Raw genomic sequence first — 22,067 nt, forward strand, 5'->3', positions numbered from 1 at the left:
GGGGAAACGCACAATGTCCTCTCCACTACCAAAACAGAGTAAATCGATGCTAATAAAAGTCATTCACCCGTCACCCTGTCCAATATTTGTAAATGCCTCTTTGTTAATTAAAGAACAATGTTTGAAAGAAAAGACACCAAATTAGAGGCATTTCTGAACCCCAACGCTGGAGTTTGATTTTTTTTTTTCTAGTTGAACTTCAAGTTAATAAGCATGTAAACAGACCATCAATGGCAAACAATGGAAAGTATTCAGGCTTCTTCGTGGGTACCAAATAAATCCTTAGTTCTTGGCATGAGGGAGACAAGGGAGGGGGAAAAAAAGCACAGGTTCATTATACTGGAAACGTTCCTTCTTTAACCTGCTCCAGCATGAATCAAAGTGAAAAATCTGGTATCACTGCAATGAAAATTGGATTTAGCTCATAAGCTAAAAATGAGTTTCTCTCCAAGAAAACAGGGCCTGAGCTTCTGGAGCAAATGCCAATTGCACATCTTGTTGACACCTCGACATCCGCAGCCCACCCACTCCCAACCTTCAGCTAGATTTATATCCAGAGCAGAGAGGGACGAGGTTAGCAGAGCAACCGTCTCAGCTCTTAGGAATAAGGAGTTCTCCACCGCTGAACTCAATGAAACGGAAACTTCAGGGATGTAACCAGAGGCATGCTGTGATGTGCTCAAGTATCAAGGCAAATCAACATTTTTAAAGGGAAGATGTGTGGGTGTATCAACCAGACAAATGGGCCATTTACCAAAGTGTCAACTGCTTATTGCCTGTCTCCCCCGCAAGACAGACGCCCCCACCTCCCACCTCCGAGCAGCTTCGAGTTCAATGTATTTACAGCGACGAACGCGTGAGCCCTTCCCTCTGTCTCTTTTACGAATGTGGTGCTTACCTTCGAAAATAAACACAAATGAGATCATCTCAGCAAGCCCGGAAATCCCAAGAGAAGGAACACAACAAAACCCATGGAAAATACTTGAGGGTTATAAACTGCATATTAAAGTTTTAGAGCTCTGGGAGAGATGGAAGAACAGCAGATGCAAAACCCGACGGGGGGGCAGACTCTGCATCAAAACCATAAAAATATACAACTGCTTTAACGGGCAATTATTCTTTGCATTTGTGCATGGGTTTGAATTTGCATGAGGTTGCCAGATGCCCTGAAAAGGTGTGCTGTTTAGGATGGATGCGGGTGGGGGAAGCTCTCTCTTTGTCTGTTCTTCCTCTTTTTTGCTTCGTGAATGCCACCTTCCCCCTCCCCCACCCCTGAAATGTTTTAAGACAGAGATGTTCCTGCTCATTTGGGGGTTGAATTATTCCGCGGGTAATTTATGGTAGGAAATATTCACTTACACAATTCTGGGGGTACAGATGCGGTTTCAGCAGCAGGTTCACGGTTCTGCAGGATTCCCCTCGAGGGAACTCCCGTTCCATGAGCTGGACCATAAATTAAGAAGTGGCATAATAGGTAACATACCGAGGTGAAATAAACAACCAGAGATGGCTCAATTTCACAGGCAGAGCACTGTGTGATAAACATCACAACGCATCGTCCAAAAAAGCCCACATAAAAACCTGATGACTTATTTTCCACATGGCGAAAAAATGTTTGCAATTTGCAGGACAGATCTCAAAGAAAGATACATCAAATTGGTTTGTAACACAAAATGTATACACAGTAAGGTCACTGTCTTTAAATAAGACCAAATGGAAAACTTAATATGATGGACCACATTTGGTTCTAGGTCAAAGTAAAAATGGAAAGGCTTTCAGTTTTGTTAAAATTCAGTCATTTCCAGGTTTAGGAGTAAGAAGGGAGTCTTGCATTCAGGCAGTCATTGACAAAAAGACCAAAATGGCCACTTAATTTGTTGGACTCTCTGGTTTTCATACACACATCTATTCATCCCTGAAACTCACATTTGGGATCGGCTCTCGTTTCATTTTAAAATGCATGTTGATATTAAACACTGCTGTTTAGAAGTGAATAAATCTACGTTTTGGACAAACAGTTTCTTACAGGACATCCTCATTTGAAATGCATTGAATAGGAAAACAAAAATTTCTAATTAATGTACAAGTCTAATCACCATTCTCCACATGGAAGAGTAATTTTTCACTGTTCATTTGCTCGGTTTAATCTCAAAACTGACATAACAGAAACGCAATGTCCTATAAATCTCCGCTCATTTGTTTCTTTAATATTCATATTCCATTGAACTGCAGCTGCTTGTTGGTGCAGTCTATTACAACTTGCAAAAGTGTCGATAAAAATATTATGAAAGGCAAGATGTGTTTCTTGCCGGCTGCACGTGCCATTTATTTGGAGAAAGACAATAAATGGCTCGAGGATGCTTCCCCCCACCCCCGCCTGCTGTTTGGTGGGTGATTAGTGATTAATTACCTGGCAGCAAATTGACATGGCACAAGGAAATTGACACAGCCCTGATTAATTAACTTTTTATGGGCGGCAGTTACTCACAAAACATTGCGCACCATAATTGAATCTCTTTACATAACGTCATGGTACAAAAGTTTTAGTCAAATCCAAATTACCCAGAAGTTTCTAGGCCGTTACAGGTCCGAGGAGGATGTGTGGAAAGAACTGGCAAGAACTTGGACAGAGATGTACATTTTTGAAAGGGAAAAAAAAATGATGGGGATATTGTGCTGGCTTGATTGCCAAAGATGAATTTATTGACCTAAATCTTCGCTGTCTGAGACCGACAGACCTCATTTCCTCCAGCCACCTCTGACCACCGCCTCTTAGTGATAAAGATTCTCGCCTTTGTCCAGTCTCTAAACGTCGACTCCCTAATCTAATTCTTGGTTCCAACATCACCTCCTCCTTCCAAGGTTTTTCCTCTCAATTTTACCCCACATTTCTTGATGCCACCACGGCCACCACCATACCACTCCTTTTTCCCTCTTCACCTACCATCTCCTTCCTACCATTTCATATGATTGCACTCTCCTTATCAAGCTCTCTCTTGAGGTGTCCTGAGGACTTTATCTTTGTCCAGACTGTGTCTCTAGTACCCAGAGGATGATCTGGCCCCAGGTACACGCTGAGATGTTTATTGATTATATCGTCAGATAAACTCAGAATGCCACAGTAGTTCTGTTACAGAGGAAAGATGAGTGACAGTCCTTGACCCTGTGAAAGCTGCTGCTTCGGAAGGATGTCTATTTTAAGAGAAATTTAATGAGGACATCAGTGATGAGAGACTCTGGACCTCACGTGTCTCAAAGTTCAGGCAGTGATAACTGGGATCGTTAAAAGTGGCGATTACGGTTGGCATAATTCCATGCTCTCGGACTCCATGATCAGACAGATGAGATTTTACTGCATGATGAGACATACAGTAAACAGCTACTAGTCACTAACCCTTGCTAATGGCCAGACCTACAGATGAACTCACAGAACTCTTCACAGAACCACACGAATCAGGTCTTAACTGCAATCTTCCCTTTCCTGGGGCGGAAAGGTAGACAGAGAGCAGCTCAGAAACTCTCCAGTGATCTGAACCCAGACAACTTGACACCAGACCCTGACGTCTTATTTTTTGCAGGAGGCCCTGGAACAAAGGGATCCTTTGTCAGTTTTAGGTAAAACCTTTCCACTTCCACTTTCTTCACGTACAGCATGTGTGCATGCTAAGTCACTTCAGTCGTGCCTGACTCTTTGCGGCCCCATGGACTGTAGCCCGCCAGGGTCCTCTGTCCATGGGATTTCCCAGGCAAGAATACTGGAGTGGATTGCCATACCCTCCTCCAGGAGATCTTCCCCACCCAGGGACTGAACCCATGTCTCCATCTCCTGCACTGGCAGGCAGGATCTTTACCACTAGTGCCACCTGGGAAGCCCCTCTAAGCTGCTTCCAGGCCGTCAGTTTTCACTTCCCTCCTATTGTCTGGACAAGCTGCTCCATCACCTCCCTTAATCCATAACACATCCAAGAGAACCAGCCCTGATTCATCATGGACTGAATTAATTTGCAGGGGGATCTGTCTACAAGCCTCCCTGAGACCTTGCTGCAAGCCAGGGCATGGAAAAGAGCAGGGCAGGTGACATTTCTTCCATTCTATATTTATGTTCAAGCTTCCCTGATAGCTCAGTTGGTAAAGAATCTGTCTGCAATGCAAGAGACCCTGGTTTGATCCCTGGGTCAGGAAGATCCACCAGAGAAGGGATAGGCTACCCACTCCAATATCTTGGGCTTCCCTTGTGACTCAGCTGGTAAAGAATCCACCTGCAATGCAGAAGACCTGGGTTCGATCCCTAGGTTGGGAAGATCCCCTGGAGAAGGGAAAGGCTTCCCACTCCAGTATTCTGGCCTGGAGAATTCCATGGACTGTACCATCCATGGGGTCGCAAAGAGTCAGACACGACTGAGCAACTCACTTTCTTGAATGTCACTAGATTCACAGCTTGGTTAGAAATAGTCTCTTCCTTGGAAAGAAATGAGTCATCTAGGTAAAAAATATACATTAAAGCATGTAATGCTGATACAGGGATGCATTCTGAGCAGTGAGTTTGGTGTTCCCAAAGTAGACATGTTTCTGAACTTAATAAATTTAAGAAGTCTCAACAAACCGCCTCTCAACCCCACAATGCTCACACACCTGAATATTATTTCAACACTTAGGAGTTTGAATGATGACAGCAGCCTTGGATATTATCTAATTACCCCCTGATTCCTACTTACCCCCTGAAGTTAGGGGCTGGTCGTCTCTTTTCTCCCAGGTTACAAATGGGCAGATTAATCCAACAGACATGGGGGGAGGGCCAAGGCTGCTAAAATGTGCAGTGAGAATCTTTTTCTGTGCTAAAGACCTTTTTGTGTTCCATCTCCTTATACGTATTGACATCGGCCCCCTGGGCAGGGTTTCTGTAACATTTCATTCAGTGAAAAAAAAAAACAAAACAAGAATGCATCTCCATCTTGGAGGGTTTGACTCGGCAGGACCTCAGAAGGCTTCTGCAAAAGTGCTTTCTGTCCTTAGAAGGAACCTGGGGAGACAAAGACCTGAGATGCTGAGACCTACTGTAACTCGGACGAAGCGATTTACCAGCATCTATTCCTCTGACAGTACCTGTATTGGTGTCAATGTAGCTTTTTGCAGGCAGCCGTGGAGGGAGAAAAAAAAGGCTAATAATTTATATAAATAATTACTTTATCGAGTGCATACACACAGTAAAGCTTCAATTGTTAAATCATTCATGATCTAGCTAACAGCTGGCTGAAACAGCAAGCTCGGTGAATTGCCTCTCCAGGTAGGAAGCGGGGCAAGTGAGATAAATGAGCTCCCTTATGCTGGGCTGAATTTCCCATGGTTCTCTGGGGCTGCTGCAGCTCCATGAACCCGAGGCCCTAGATGGGGGTTGATGGGGACTCACGGGATGGAAATGCGATGCAAAAGCATTGTTCATTTCACTGCCAGCCATCACTGTGATGTCAAACCCCACCTGATTTTGAGAACCAGCTCCAGACTTGAAAACTGAGTCCTGATCCTCTGGGCAATGTCCCCAAACAAACCCAGAGGTTTACAGGTGCTTTCTGGACCTGGGATCACCTGTCTGATTTCCCAGCTGGAGACCTCCCCAACATGCCCACCTAGACCAGGTCGAAGGAGGGCCATTCAGACATGGTTCAGTTGTCCAGGCACTAGATAACATAAACCTTCCAAGCCAGCTTTGTTGGTGAACTTTCAAAAGCACCTGGGAAAGATCACATCTAAGAATGAAAAAGAAAGAAGAGCCATTTGTTTGAGGAGTTACAATGCCTCAAGCAGCCTGAAAACTTTTAAAACAAGGATGTCACTTAATGCTCACAGGTAAGCAGGTATTTGGGCTTCCCCAATGGCTCAGCAGTAAAGAATCCACCTGCAATACAGGAGACCCAGAAGACACGGTTTCGGAGACACGGGCTCGATCCCTGGGTCGGGAAGATCCCCTGGAGGAGGAAATGGCAACCCACTCCAGTATTCTTGTCTGGAGAATTTCATGGCCTGAGGAGCCTGTAGGGTCACAATCCACGGGGTCGAAGTGGCTTAGCACACAAGCCACACCAAGTTCTCCAGTAGCAATAAAAGAGCTCTTGGCAGGTCACTGCTTTTACATGAATGAAAACATGATTTCAGACAATGGTGTTTTGGAGTTCTTCATGATACAAGTGTTAAAACAACTGTATTTAAAGGAACTATGCCAGGTTCGGTTTCCTTTCATGCATCTTTACCGTGTGTGGGGGAATCTGCTTTTGAAGAGAAATAACGCAGGGGAAATGAGGGGACCACCTCTCTGGGGTTGGACATATTTCTATGCAAGAAATACCAAGCATCCCACTGCAGGGCTTGAGTGTCTTTGGGGGTCCTTGTTGCTTAGGGGCTGAGTGTGTTTGACTGCGACCCCATGGTCTGTAGCCTGTCAGGCTCCTCTGTCTATGGGATTCTCCAAGCAAGAATACTGCAGTGGCTTGCCATGCCCTCATCCAGGGGATCTTCTCGACCCAGGGATCGAACCCACTTCTCTTACATTTACCTGCACTGGCAGGAGGGTTCACTGCCACTAGCGCCACCTGGGAAGGTCCCCTCGGGGTTCTTACTTCCCTCCTAAGCTGTTCACTCCCAGCTCTGCAGACGGGGAGGGCTTGGCTTCACTTACAAAGCCAGGTTCCCTAAACATGAACACCTGCACCAGTGTATCAGGCTGCTCCACTTTACTTTCCAGGAATCAAACAAGATCCCAGCTCTGAACTCAGTATAGGTTTTTTTTTTTTTTTCCCATTTTAAATCCACATTAGAGAAAGACAAAGATCATATGATATCATTTATATGTGGAATCTAAAAAAAAATATGTAAATGAATTTATTTACAAAACAGAAACAGATGCGCAGACATAGAAAATAAACTTACAGCCACCAGAGTGGCAAGGTGGGGTATAAAATAGGGGTTCGGGATTAATATATACACACTACTATACACGGTTCCCTGGTGGCTCAGAGGGTGAAGAACCTGCCTGCAATGCAGGGACCTGTGTTTGATCCCTGCGTCGGGAAGATCCCCTGGAGAAGGGAATGGCTACCCACTCCAGTATTCTTGTCTGGAAAATTCCATGGATAGAAGAGCCTGGCGAGGTACAGTCCATGGGGTCACAAAGAGTTGGACATGACTGAGTGACTAACACTTTCACTTTCACCAGTCAACAAGGAGCCTCTGGCCTCTGCTCAGGGCTGGGGGAAGGAGAACACAGTCATGATCAAGGATTTCCATGCGGGCTCTGCACCAGGCTGTGTGTGGATGCGCATAAGAAAAAATACTGTCGGTGCTATCCCAGGACCTGGAGTTTCCAGGGAATTCCCCCGGAATGACTACCTCCCTGTCTTTCAGAAACATCTCATCTCAGCCTCGTTCTCTGGCTGTGCATGCAGGAGGATCCCAGGGCAACGTAGTTTATTGTTTTAATATTTGTCTGACACAAAGCAAACCATTCTCCAGTGATTCCTTATCTGTCACATGTATTTCTGTGCAAGAAATATCAAGACAAATAAGATGTTTGGGGGCACACCACCGGATGGTAGTTTTTTTTTTTGCAACTGGCAGCCTATTGCAGAAGTGAGACCCCTGTCTGAAAAAGACAAAAGCCCTCTTCTGCATGGAGATTAATAAGCAAAGCGCTGGGAGAGCAGTTGCCTGAATCCTGGCTTCTCCTTTGCTGAGTTTTCCCTGTGAACAACTGAGAGTGTTCAACTAGTGTGTTTTAAGACTTTTCTTGAAACTGGTAAAAAAAAAAAAAAAAAAGTAAAAATTGGACATAACAGTAACAACCAAGAGGCCTGTGATCATAGGCCAGCCGGAGTGATCACAGATGTCAGTAAAGGAGCTAACCTGGTTGGGGTTCAGGGGTGGAGGCAAGGATCAAAAATACAAGTGAATTACTGTGTATGTTTGCGCACTTGTGCTCAGCCATGTCCAACTCTTTGCAACCCCATGGACTGCAGCCTGCCAGGCTCCTCTGTCCATGGGATTTCCCAGGCAAGAATTTTGCAGTGGGTTGCCATTTCCTCTTCCAGGGTATCTTCCTGACCCAGGAATTGAACCTGTGTCTCCTGCATGACAGGCAGATTCTTTACCATCTGAGCCACCAGGGAAGCCCTAGAGAAGGTCAAAGCTCCAAATCAGGGCTCCAAATCCAGATGTGTTTCTTTATTGTTTATTGTGAGGGCAAAACTAGGTCAATGCATTGTATCTAGACTGAATGTATGCACGGGTCTTACCTTACTGTGGATCAGGAGAAGGGGATTCTCTTTCTGTGCCTACCTAACATTATTTGTTATAAAATGTGATCAAATGGTACAAAAGGCATAAGAGACACAAGAATTCAAAAGGAAGTCTCCTTTTACCTCCACCCCAGCAGCCAGCTGCCCTGGGCCCTGCCATATCAGAGGAGAATGATGGCCTGATGAAGGAGATGATAAACTATGGCCCTCTGGGCCATCTGGCACAAAGACTGTTTCTGTAAATAAACTGTTATGGGAAGCCCAGTCACACCCATTCATTTATGTATTGTCCGTGGCTACTTTCAAGCTATGAGGACTGAACTGAGTAGTTGCAATGGAGACTAGATAAGCCACAAAGATGGAAATATTGACTATCTGACTTTTCAAAGAATAGTTTTGCCAAAGAACAGACAGAGAAAAAAGGGCTCTCCAGGGATCTTGGGATGGAAAGGAGAGAGCCCAGCCTCAGAGCTTGAATGCTGAAGATGGAGAGCTGTCTAGAAGGTCCATCTGACCTCTCTCTGCTCAGACTTTTCCAGGAACAGAACAAGGAATCTCTGGTGTGTAAGTTTAGAGTGGGAAAGATGGAAAACTCAGGATTCAGTCAGACTGCTTCATCCTTGATCCAGCTGAATGACCACAGCCAAGTTCTTCAATCTCTTGAAGCCTACATTTTCTCATGTGAGAAAATAGGCATAATAATCACGCCTAGAGCATAGATTTCCTGTATTAAGTGAGAATGTTCATATGAAGGGCTTAGGCGGCACTAGTGGTAAAGAACCCGCATGCCAATGCAGGAGATGTAAGAGATGCAGATTCAATACCTAGGTAGGGAAGGTCCTCTGGAGGAGGGCATGGCAACCCAATCCAGTATTCTTGCTTGAAGAATCCCATGGATAGAGGAGCCTGGCAGACTACAGTCTATGGGGTCTCAAAGAATCAGACACGACTGAAGTGACTTAGCACAGCAAGCAAAATGCCTAACATATAGTAAGTGCTCAAAAACCATTGATCGTTACCATTATAATTATTATCTTTTATTTCGGAGCTGGAACTAGGACTCACTTTGAGCTTAAAAATGTAACGGGGACACAGCACCAAAAACTCAGTAATTAGGATCGATCATATTTTCATGCAACTTTTAAAAAAAATTAAATGATTATTAATGAATTGGTGATAAACCGACTCAAAATTTAAATAAAGAAGTGCTTGGCTGTGCCATATTGGATCCTACATGGAAAGAAAACAATAATATTCATCTTGTTTTTATGGAAAATTTTGATATTTTGCTGATCGTGGATCTTTTCCCATTCATTTCCTTTTTTTCAAAAAAAAAAAATAAAAAACTATTGCTTTAAAATGTTATTTACCTTGATGATTGAGTTTTGTGTTGCTTTTAATGTTTATTAATTTGGCTGCACTGGGTCTCAATTGCAGCATGTGAAATTTCAGTTGTGGCATGTGGGATCTAGTTCCCTGACCGGGGATAGAACCCAGGACTCCTGCATTGGGAGCAAGGAGTCTTAACAATTGGACCCACCAGGGAAGTCCTTGATGACTGAGTTTCTTTGCGCTTCTTTAAATTTTGTCCAAAGACAAAATTCACTGGCCTCACCCCAGTACTGTTTATTATTTGAAGCGACTCCTCCAGAAAACATTAGAAAAAGCCTCTCAGACGTCACCAGGAAGGTGTGAGTTACTGAAAAGAGAGAAAGAAGGGCATGGTTCATTAAACCAATGTTATCGGTAGCACAGAGACCTGTTCCAGCACCTTCTATTAACTGAACTCCACCTACTCTCATTTTCTATGTTGGGCAGAAGAAAGAGGAAGTCATCAATGAATTTAGGCTGTTACTTTAATTACAGAGAGCAATGGAAATTTTATCAATTACCTGAAAGTAGAACAGGGCAGGCCTGATTGACGTTTGTTTCTGCCACTTAAGCCACTGCTTTATGAATTTCACATAACTACTGCCATAAAATCTGCAATCGATACATCAATTAAAACTTTGCCACTCCCACTTGCCCTTGAATTTCATAAAAGTTAATCAAGGAGGAGATGCCTTTGCATTTTGATAACATTTAGGTCCTTGAGCTTTTGCCTGGGATATAAAAAAATTTTTTTTTCCTGTTGCCAGGGATGAAAATTTCAGTATGCAGATTCCTTAACAAACTAGGAACAAAGCTACCATATGACCCATCAATCCCACTACTGAGCATATATCCTGAGGAAACCATAATTGAAAAAGACACATGTACCCCAATGTTCATTTTAGCACTGTTTACAATAGCCAGTCATGGAAGCAATCTAGATGTCCATCCACAGAGTAATGGATAAGGAAGTTGTGGTACAGAAACACAATGGAATATTACTCAGCTATAAAAAGGAACACATTGAATTCAGTTCTGATGAGGTGGATGAACCCAGAGCCTATTATACAGAGTGAAGTAAGTCAGAAAGAGAAAGATAAGTATTGCATATTAACACATATGGATATTCCATACCAAAATATGGAATTTAGAAAGATGGTACTCAAATCCTACTAGCAGGGCAGCAAAACAGACCCAGACTTTAAAGAACAGACTTTTGGAGACAGTGGAAAGAAAGGTTGGGATGATTTGAGAGAACAGCACTGAAACATTTACATTGCCATATGTAAAACAGATAGTCAGTGGGAGTTTGATGTGTGATGCAGTGAGCCCAAAGTCAAGGCTCTAGTCATCTAATATGATGTCTAAGCTGGTAAAAAAGGAAAGGACAAATTCATTGACTTACAGAACTAAAAATGTAGGGTGGAATGCAAGCAGAATCAACTGGCCAACACAGGAATTAATTTTGTAACATTTACATTATTCACAGGTAATGTACTTCACAAATAATTACTTCTTGGGTCTCCCTGGTAGTCTAGTGGTTAAGTCTCTGTGCTTCCAATGCAGGGTCTGTGGGTCCAATCCCTGATCAGGGGATCTAAGATCCCATATACCAAATAAATAAATAAATAAATAATAATTACCACTTGATGTGAATTAAAAATAAAATGAGGAAAACTTGGAAGAGAAGCGAGCAGATGTGCATTGGAAATCCACAAGAGGTAACATCCGAATGACAATTAAGTATGTGAAAGATGATGTTCCTCACTAAAAGACAGGCACAGGCAACTAGAGGAAGCTTGATGGTATTTTTCACCCACCTGGTTTGCAAAATTATAGAAAAGAGCAAACGATGCAGGTGCTGGCAAGAATGTGGGATGAAGCTCACAACTGTATTTGGGGATCTCCATGTGGATTCGGAACACGGACAGGTATGCTGGAGTATAGGTAACGATACGTGCTGCAGCCTTCAGAGAGAGGCTGGAAAAGACATAGCTTTAAAGTTTGTGGACAGAGATGACTGCATGAACTCTGGACCACTCACATCATGGAACAGCATGAAACTATCAAAAACGCTTAATGGGAGATAGTGAAAATGTGTTATTGTGTGTGTGTGCTCAGTTGTGTCCGACCCTTTGTGATCCCATAGACAGTAGCCTGCCAGGTTCCTCTGATCATGGGATTTTCCAGGCAAGAATACTGGAGTGGGTTGCCATTTCCTCCAACAAGGGATCTTCCCAACCCAGGGACTGAACCCAGGTCTCCTGTATTACAAATGGATTCTTCACCCCTTGAGCCATGGGAGAAGCCCAAATGTGATATTAAGTGACACAAAATGTGATCAACATGTGTAATGTGGATTTAATATGGATGTTACTGACTTCCTTCTGGGTGAAAACAAACTGCTCACACCCGCATTTCACTGGTGTATGTCCTATTTGCATTGTTATGGAGAAAATGTGGAAAGATAACTTACCAGGGAGTCAGATTACAGATTACTTGAAAGGCATGTGTTTGGGGACAAAGTGGGGGGATATTACTGGATCATTCCATACAGATATGTGTGTGTGTGTTCGCCTGCTTCCCTCATTACAGTGAATACACGCTACTTTTGTAATTTAAAATCTATTTATGAAACTGGAAAGACAAAATAAAGCAAGTGACATTGACCTGCTTCTGCACACATCTACCCCATGGGGAAATAAGAATCCGTGAGAGCTGACTTTGCTAATCCATACTGGAGTGGATGTTCCATTAGTCCCATTCACGGAACTAATGACTTACCTCAATATTTCAACTGGGAAAAATGGAAATAACGTCTTAATTTGGAAGAAAAGGTGATAGAATTTTTACCTTGCTATTTCTGCCTGAAGCCATTTTTTTTTTTTCTTTCTTTCTTCAGGTCAGGATTAAGGATGCCCGAAGGTACACTAAATCAAAAGTAAATAAATTTAAGAGCTCCCAAGAGCTGTTGAGCTGCAGTCTGTGGGGTCGCAAATAGTCGGACATGACTTTGCGACTGAACAACAACTGTTGAATAATTACTTGGAGAACTTTAGAAGAGGGAGAAATTTACCTCTCACAAATGTTGGTGCTTGATTTACGCAGAGGGTTTGTAAATAGTTGACGTTACACGATTTTAGATTCAGGCATTTTCTTGGATCAGATTTGTATATATAAATTATCTCCAATTTTCTCAAGTGTATAACTATTTAACAGAGAAATACTTGGCTGTCAGTATATTTGATTTTGTTAATTTTTAATACATCTACTCAAATATAATTTATCTATGTATACCATTAGGAATGAGAGTGAGTGAATGTCACTCAGTTGTGTCCGACTCTTTGGGACCACATGGACTCTAGCCCACCAGACTCTTCTGTTCATGGGATTTCCCAGGCAAGAATACTGGAGTGGGTTGCCATTTCCTCCTCCAGGGAATCTTCCAGGGCATCAGGAATGGAACTTGAGTCGCCTGCATTGCAGGCAGATTCTATTCTGTCTGAAAATCCACCAAGGAAGCCCCATATTTACCAATACTTTGGATTATTTGATAAAGACTAATGAAGACTCAGCCTAAAGCTGTTTTTGATGTAAGCAACCATATGCAGAGAGGATAATAATATACTTAGTGCCAACAGAAGGAGCCTCCAGACCCCCAGCCCTAGGAAGAGGGTACCCTGAGCAGGCCCTCAGCCCTGCCCCTACTTTCCCCAAAGCTCTCTGTTGAGGGGTTGCATGGTTTGTTACACAAAGCAAAGCACAATGTTAATGAATTAATTAGTTACTTGAAAGTCACTAAAATAATTTTATGTAATTAAACTTAGTTGATTAAAGGTTATTTTTTTTGAACTTTTAATTTTATATTAGGGTATAGCCGATTAACAATGTTGTGATGGTTTCCAGTGGACACAGCGAAGGGACTCGGCCATACATATGCATGTATCCATGCTCCCTCACATTCCCCTCCCATCCAGGCTGCCACTTAACACTGAGCAGAGTTCTCTGTGCTACAGTAGGTCCTTGTTGATTATCCACTTTAAAAATAGCAGTGTGTTTATGTCCATCCCAAACTCCCTAACTATCCCTTCCTTCCCAGCAACCATAAGTTCATTCTCTAAGTCCATGAGTCTCTTTCTGATTTGTGAGTAGGAAAGGTTAATATTTTAAGACAAAAATACTGACATTAAATGTTTTCCATTTGGTCCAAGGTAGTCTTACCTAATTCTCCAGACTTTTGATCAGACTTTACTTAAGTCTGATACGCTATGGATGGAAGTGGTTTATCAGGACATGAAAAAGGATGCCTGATGTTCTGGGACACAGCTTGAAGTGGGTTTCACAGGAGGCTCAAGTTTGGGGAAAAGGAGGAAATGCTGGACTCAGTGGGAGTGCGATGGGAGAAAACGTGGGATTGGATTGTGTGGACATTGAGCTCCGAGTGAAAATCGTTCTCTTAATGCTTTCAACGTCCTGGGACATATTATGAGGAGGGGGGTGGGGGAGGAAACCCATTATGCATAAATGCATCATAAAAAACAGATAACTTCGGTAGAATTGTTTTCATTACAGATTAATTCAGCAGGGTTCCTTTAAAAACCATCTCTCCTACTGCATTTATGGGTGTTATTTACAGATGATTAGCTATTGGGCTAGGCAGAAGGACAATTTAAGCCTAAAACATCCAAGGCCAGCTGAAGATCCATAGAAAAAAGTACAAACTTGGGTGTAATCTTGCAAGTCCTAACACAAAGCATCCCATTGATAAAAGTGCCATTTACACACATCTTGCTTCAGGAGCACAACTGTTAGATAAAAATGAGAAACACATGCATTTTCAAGTTGAAACACTGGTGTACCCTTAAAAAAAAAAAAAGCTGCTAAGACCTAAGGGAGCCTCAGCTTTGGGGAAGAAGGCTGGATTCTTAGAGAAAGAAAGGCCACACTGTTCAGATCTCCAAGATGAGGCCCCTGACTCTCAGCCCTGTGGATGTCAGACCTGGAGTCAGGAAAAGTCTTAGGTGATGGTGCTTGGGTCCCCAGACTGTGTGTGCACACCTGTAAGAATGAACCCTTAGTTTCTGGCTGAATTATTTATAGAAAATAGGGTGTGACTTTGTAACTAGAATGGACACCTTGATCTGGAAAAGAAAATATAAATGAATGATACAAAGAAGTCAGCTAACTCCAAACAGTCCAGCTCCAAAAGGCATTGTTGATTCTGAGAACTTGAACAGAAAGGAAACCTCAGCAACATGTCTTAGGGAGGGATGGAACATCTTTATATACTCAGAGCCACTGCCTCAAGATGAAACTTGGAACTCAAGTGGAAAGGAGGGGTCTCAGGGTTGGCTGTCCTTACAAAGTATCAACCGAAAAAAAAAAAAAAATTGAGCTTGTTGATCTGAATACTTTCGCTGAAGAGATTGACAAATGAAGATGCTTAATGCAAGAAACTAGTTTTTGTTTGGCTTTGTTATGGGGCAGTAGGATTAGCTGGGCTTCCCAGGTGGCTCAGTGGTAAAGAATCCACCTGTCAATGCAGGAGACCTGGGTTTGATCCCTGGTCAGGAAGATCTGCTCGGAGAAGGCAATGGCAACCCACTCTAGTACTCTTGCCTGGAAAATCCCATGGACGGAGGAGCCTGGTGGGCTGCAGTCTATGGGGTTGCTAAGAGTCAGACACGACTGAGTGACTTCACTTTCACTTTTCACTTTCATGCATCGGAGAAGGAAATGGCAACCCACTCCAGTGTTCTTGCCTGGAGAATCCCAGGGACAGGGGAGCCTGGTGGGCTGCTGTCTATGGGGTCCCACAGAGTTGGACACAACTAAAGTGACTTAGCAGCAGCAGCAGGAAGATCTGCTGGAGGAGGAAATGGCAACCTGTTCCAGTATTCTTGCCTGGAGAATCCCATGGATGGAGGAGCCTGGCACGCTACAGTCTATGGGGTCACAAAGAGTCGGACACAACTGAGTGACTGAGCCCACATGCAGTAGGATTAGTTATTTATTAATTGTTTTCTTTAAAATGATTATATACTAGGTGTATGCAAGGACATTTATTTTCTTTTAATGTTTTTGAAAAATTGCCATCAACGTGAGTACCCAACAATGCAGTGGGTGGATAGATTAAAATATAATATCATTAAACAATAGATTATTATGAGGCCATTAACATATTTTCATAAAGTGCATCTGACATGATAATAAGTGAAAATAATAGGATGAAAAATGTGTAGGTAATATGACGGATCGTGCAATTTAAAACTGAAGGGCCTTGGACACACATGATGCAGTTTCTATAATTATTATAAATTTTTACTTTGAAACTCCAGGGGAAAAAAGTCTCATTATAACCAGTGACATGATATTGCCGTTTTGTATTTTCAATAATAAAACTGACCATTTAAATCAGAGATCAGCACACTTTTTTGTAAAGAGCCAGGCGGTCAATATTTTAGGCTTTTGTGGGACATCTGTGTCTATCATCATATGGGCTCCCCAGGTGGTGCTAATGGTAAAGAATCCGCCTGCCAAAACAGGAGACATAAGAGATGGGGGTTTGATCCCTGGGTTGGGAATCACCCCTGGAGGAGGAAATGGCAACCCACTCCAGTATTCTTGCCTGGAAACTCCCATGGACAAAGGAGCCAGGCAGGTTACAGTTCATAGCATTGCAGAGAGTCGGTCACAACTGAGCTATCTTTTGTTTTTATGTCTGTCATATACTATTTTTTGGTTTTGCTTTTTTTTTTTTTAGTCCTTTGAAAAATCTAGTAAGTCATTCTTGGTTTACCAGCATTACAAAACCAGGACGGGGGTTGGATTTGACCTGGAGGGTGTGGTTTGCCGATCCCCGATTTAGAGGATTTTATGTCCCCTGTATTTGCTACCCATTTATTAATTCAGAGAATTTGTGACATATTTTCATGTTTAACTTTTATGACACACATTTTCCTCAAGTCACTTTAGAAGAGCTATACTAATTCAAACTAGACCTTTCTTGGAATAAATTTGTTTGTTTTTCATATCTATAAAGGAAAGTGAAATATACATATTACATAGAGAGCCACATTCCCCAAAATGGTAGCCGTCAGCCCATGAGGCTAGAGTAACATTAATTAAAATTTAATGAAATTTAAAATTCTATGCCTTGGGCCCACCCACACCATGTACTGAGCCATGCAGGTCTAGAACACTTCATTCTAGACAGTCCTTCATTCTATAGGACAATGTTAGAGAAAACCCCAAATAATATACCATATCCTATGGTGAGTTTTGGGTCACCCTCTTTACTATAGAAAATAAAATTCATACAGAAGGAGAAACAGGTTCCATGGAAAGATGATAAAATTTAGCGTCAAATGGAGCCAGGAAAACAGACAATGATTGAAAAATCTCCCCAAGTTCAAAAAAACCACATCCTGGCTGTGTGATATCCTGGCTGTATGATCCTGGGCAAATCACTCCACTTCTCATTGCCCTCCACCTCCTCAGCTGAAAAGCAAATAGGGTAATACCTACCTGGTGCAGACTATGAGGATTAAACAGGCTTGAGCCTGTGAAAAGGTGCAGTAGCTTTCTAATTCTAGGAGACAGATGCAATTTACACTGGCCATGGGGCAATGTTCATAAATTCAGGAAGAACCATTTCTTGCCAATATGGTTAGATTTGGGCTTCTCCGGGAACACAGAAAAATACCTTGCATTTAAGGACTGTCAAAGCTTCTGCTGAAGATTACACTCTGCTTGGGAGAAACAACTGGGACGCCCCCATGACCCGATGCCTTCAGGGACCCTCGGGTTTGGCTTCCCGGTGACTGTTTCTAACCTTTGCCCCGACAGCAAAGAGTTTGGTTTGTCTCAGCCTTTGGGAATTGAGATGCTTGACCTTGGTAACTGGTAAAGATTCCCCTCAGTCTCTTATCCTAATTACTCTGAGCTGTTGCCTCTGACCCCCACCCACCCCCTCCTCTAGCTGATCTCAGAAGCAGCCCACCTCCCCTCTGGCCCCCAGACTCACTCTTGATCATCTATCCCAGTGGGGACCCATTGGGAAGTTACAGAGATTCCATAGGGTGTAGACACATTGTATGAAAGAGATGGGAAGGTCTTTCTTGGCTGTGCCAAGGGACTGTGAGGAGGGGCCAACCAGCTGGAGAACCATGGTGGACTCAGCAAGACCTTGAATTCTTCAACCTGCTCTGGGAGTTGGGGTGGGAGTAGGGTACTACATCTCCACCCTAGAGGACCCATCCCCAGCAGAGGAATCCTTGGTCTTTTCTTGCCAACACTGTGATTTCTTCTTCGACATTGATTTTTCGGTCTCCTCCTTCTAGGAATTTGTGGCTATAATCATACCTATTAAAGTGCTTTAAAATTATTATTTCTTCCCCCCACCCCCAGTTAAATGGGGGAGAACCACACATTCCTCTCATTTCCTCTTCAATGGAATCACAAAGGATAATACAGCCTTGCAAACGAGTCTCCGGCCACAGGCTAGTGATATTTCCCACCATGAGAACACCATGCCCACAAGTACCAACCAAGCACCTTTTGTGAGGCTAGGGTGCCACTTGGATGGCCTGCATATTTTATGTAAGTTATTTTCACATACATTTGCAAAGCTGTGACAGAAGGCAGGCAACCACCTGTGCCCTCCCTCCCACCCCTGTGCCCCCAACCCAAAGCCCAGCGTCCCATCCATTGGCCCCCGTCCTGACAAAGGTCTAACAGAGAATGGCTGGGGCAAGGATTCAGAGGTAATGAGCAGAGGGGTTAGATGCTAAGGCAAAAGGGAAAGATGGAGACATGCTTGTGAAGATCAGCTTCACCTCGAAGAAAGCCAGAAGGGAGGGGGGTGTGGAGGGAGGGGGAGAGCACTTACATGGGAGGGAAGGTGATTAGACTCAGGTTTATATCACAAAACAAAAAAGAGCCACGCGAACGGGCTTACTTGCGGAAGTATATACAAGTGAACTGGGGGCACTGTACATGGAAGATCCCTCCTGGTTTGCCTGGCACAACAGCACGGTGCCTACGGAAGAGAGAGAGAGAGATGGTATCTGGTTTGGGAACAGGCACGCTTGCTACACCTGGGGACTCATGGCAACACAAACGAGAAAGGCAGAGAAATGAAAACACAGCCACACCCCCGAGCGCAGGATGGGGACACCCAGGGAAGCCCCCTGCCTTAGTCAGAGGGGGTTGGTAGGAGCCCACCACCCAGCCCATCACATGCTCATCTTTTCTTTTTCCAATGGGGTTTGGTAGTGGAGCCTGGTTTCAGATCAGGAATGGAGGCAGCACGGCATACTCAAAAGGGAGCTTTAGAAATATCGGAGATGGGACTTTTCTGGTAGTGCAGTGGTTAGGACTTTGCTTTCTAGTGCAGGGGGTATAGATTCAATCCCTGGTCAGGGAGTTAAGATCCCACATGGCTCAGGGCCAAAAAAATCCAAAACATAAACAACAGAAGCAATATTGCAACAAATTCAATAAAGACTTTAGAAATGGTTCACATCCAAAAAAAAAAGAAAGAAATACGGGAGAGACATGGCCAACAAGCTTGATGCAGATATTAGTTAGCTGTGTGATCTCAGTAAGTCACTGTACCTCTCTGTGCCTTGGGATTCCCATCTGGAAAATGAGGGTGAATATACCTACCTCCAGGAAAGGTTATGAATCGTACGTACTATTGGAGATGTGCTCAACTGAATAAGTGGTAAGCACATGCGTTGATTTATTTCAGGAAAATTTTTCCTCTTTCCCCCATTTTAGTTTTTTCGGAATCATTTCTTCAGGGGAAAAGCATACGTAAGGCAGGGGAAGAAAATAAATGCAACTTGGCCATCCCTGGGACCCACCCTGGACCCATCGCGGACTCCGGTGAAACCACCTTTGGCTTCTGCATTTTCAGTTTCTTCCCTAAAGCTCTGTGCCTTGCAGTGTCTGAGGCGGCTTCCTAAGCCTGTGGACCATGGTACGTGGCAGTGATGCCTCTCCTGGCCCTGATCTAGACAAAGGACCCTGGGATCTTCCTTGCAAAGTGGAATGTTGCAGCGGGGCGGAGCAGTGGCATCCTACGGTATCTTCTCGATCTATGACTTCCTGTGGAACGACCGCCTGCTCCAAGGATGACCAGGGTCAGGAATCTTTTGAGTTATCGGTCCTGCAATCCTGGACCTGCAATTCTCAAACTCAGATTTTGAGAAGAATGAGAGAGACTTTTGAGGACCTGTAAGCCCCTTGCTCATGACGGATAAGGGCTCCCGTGGTTTCTGTTCTCTTCCTTGGCTGGGCAAGGTCAGTTGCCTCCACTTGTTCCTCTTTTCTGCTGTCATCCTTACCACTGGGAAGCCATCTCCCAGGAGAAGCAGCCCTGACTTCCCAACTCACCTATATCCTTGGAGACCTGCCCTAGGAAGGGCTTCCGGAATCCTTTGCTGTCTTTTCCAACGTCAACGAGAGGGGGTGAGAACCTCTAGAGTGAGTGGTGTGTGTTTGCCTGTGTGCTCAGTCATGTCTGACTCTTTGTGACCCCGTGGACTGTAGCCTGCCAGGCTCCTCTGTCCATGGGACTCCCCAGGCAAGAATACTGGAGTGGGTTGCCATTTCCTCCTCCTTTGGTGCTCAGGTTTCCAAAGAAAAATATTATAATGGTGGCAAAAACATATCCAGAAGGGCATTTCAGTATCATGCAGTTAAGGACTTAGGGACAGTTTTCAATACTGTGCTCTGTGACAGAGCGAAGCCCTCTGGAACACCACACAGATTCTCTCTGGAAAGCTAAATTCTGGAAGTGCATAATGATGTTTTCCTCATTTTCTTATGCTGTGGATCCTTAGAAAAAGATAGAAATAACTCTGGATGTTCTCTTTGTAGCAAAAAAAAAAATCTTTATGCAATGATTTTGACCTTTGTAAAACAAAATCCATACTGTCACAGGACTTGGTTTTTATTTTATCTGAAAACATTCTCCAATTTAATTTGCAAAGTATTTATTGTAGGTTCTCTTAGTACTTTGTGACCTTTTCTTACAAGAAAGTTTTGAAGTAAAGAAAACCAAAGGAGCATAGAAGAACACTACCACTTCCATGTATTTTTAGGTGCGGGCAGCTAACATGTGTTTATTTAAAAAGTCAAACAGAGAACAGGGTATAAACAGCAGTATAAAGAGTGTGTACCATATGTATACCTATGACTGATTCATGTTGATGTATGGCAGAAGTCAACATAATATGGACAAGCAATTATCCTTCAATAAAAATATATTTTTCTAAAAAAAAGTGTTTATAAGGTCATCAAGGCAGTTTGAGATAACCTATAATGGGCAGAGAAACTAAAAAGAGTGGATGTACGTATGTATATAACTGAATCACTTTGCTAAACAGTAGAGAGCAATCAGATCAGATCAGATCAGATCAGTCGCTCAGTCGTGTCTGACTCTTTGCGACCCCATGAATCGCAGCACACCAGGCCTCCCTGTCCATCACCAACTCCCGGAGTTCACTGAGACTCACGTCCATCGAGTCAGTGATGCCATCCAGCCATCTCATCCTCTGTTGTCCCCTGCTTCTCCTGCCCCCAATCCCTCCTAGCATCAGAGTCTTTTCTTTTTTTTTTTTCAGAGTCTTTTCCAATGAGATACAATGATGTAAACCAACTATACTCCAATAAAAGTTTTTTTTTTTTTTTAAGGCACTTTGTGATACTGAGCTTTCTAACGAGTCTCTCGAACTGAGTCTCTAATCTGCTGCTGCCATCACCCCCAAATATAGACCCACCACTTCCAACTACCAAGAACTGTCTAATTATTGTGCTGATACTGGTATTTCTCAGACTTCTATGCCTCTGCTTATAAATTCCTTAGAATTTAAGGATGGCAGGTATGTTCAATTTATACCAGTATCTACCCATTCCATTATCCATCTATTCCAGTATCCATCCACCCATTAGTCAGGAGAAACCTTTCATCAAATTTCAATAGTATCTTTTTCTATTAGCCTGGGATCCTGTCATTCTTGACAGTTTCCAGGCAGTTACTACCACTAGGTCAGCCTCAGCAGATGAGATGAAACTTCTATTCCTGCCCTTCTTGTTGTTGTTTAGTGGATAAGTCGTGTCCAACTCTCTGAGACCCTGTGGACTGTAAGCTGCCAGGCTCCTCTGTCCGTGGGATTTCCCAGGCAAGAATACTGGAGTGGTTGTCATTTCCTCCTCCAGGGGATTTAGGTTAAACCATATGAAATTGACTTTTCTTATGTCAAAGATGGTTGAACATTAGCAATTACATGTGGTTCAATTGAAAAAAAAAAAAAAAAGAAAGGCCGTCCACCTCGACCCTTCTTCATTGTTTAAAAGTCGCTTCTCTTCCCAGTCCCCAGGGGTTAATTAATTACTCCATCT

The 22,067-nt window shown here is 43.3% G+C and overlaps 1 protein-coding gene across 13 annotated transcripts in view; it reads right to left on the reverse strand.

Annotated features, from left to right (window-relative positions):
* The window catches only part of RBFOX1 (RNA binding fox-1 homolog 1), a 2,434,604-nt gene that overhangs the window by 75,077 nt on the left and 2,337,460 nt on the right, over positions 1 to 22,067 (reverse strand). For 11 of the 13 annotated variants that reach the window (XM_027528150.1, XM_027528155.1, XM_027528156.1 and 8 more), the window contains one exon: positions 18,616 to 18,696. The exons of the other annotated variants lie outside the window; for them this stretch is intronic. In XM_027528150.1, coding sequence (XP_027383951.1) covers positions 18,616 to 18,696 — 81 coding nt within the window. The remainder of the gene's footprint in view (positions 1 to 18,615; positions 18,697 to 22,067) is intronic. 13 annotated transcript variants of the gene reach the window in all.

The sequence above is a fragment of the Bos indicus x Bos taurus genome, chromosome 25 (assembly GCF_003369695.1).
Source record: "Bos indicus x Bos taurus breed Angus x Brahman F1 hybrid chromosome 25, Bos_hybrid_MaternalHap_v2.0, whole genome shotgun sequence".
NCBI classification, from domain to species: domain Eukaryota; kingdom Metazoa; phylum Chordata; class Mammalia; order Artiodactyla; family Bovidae; genus Bos; species Bos indicus x Bos taurus.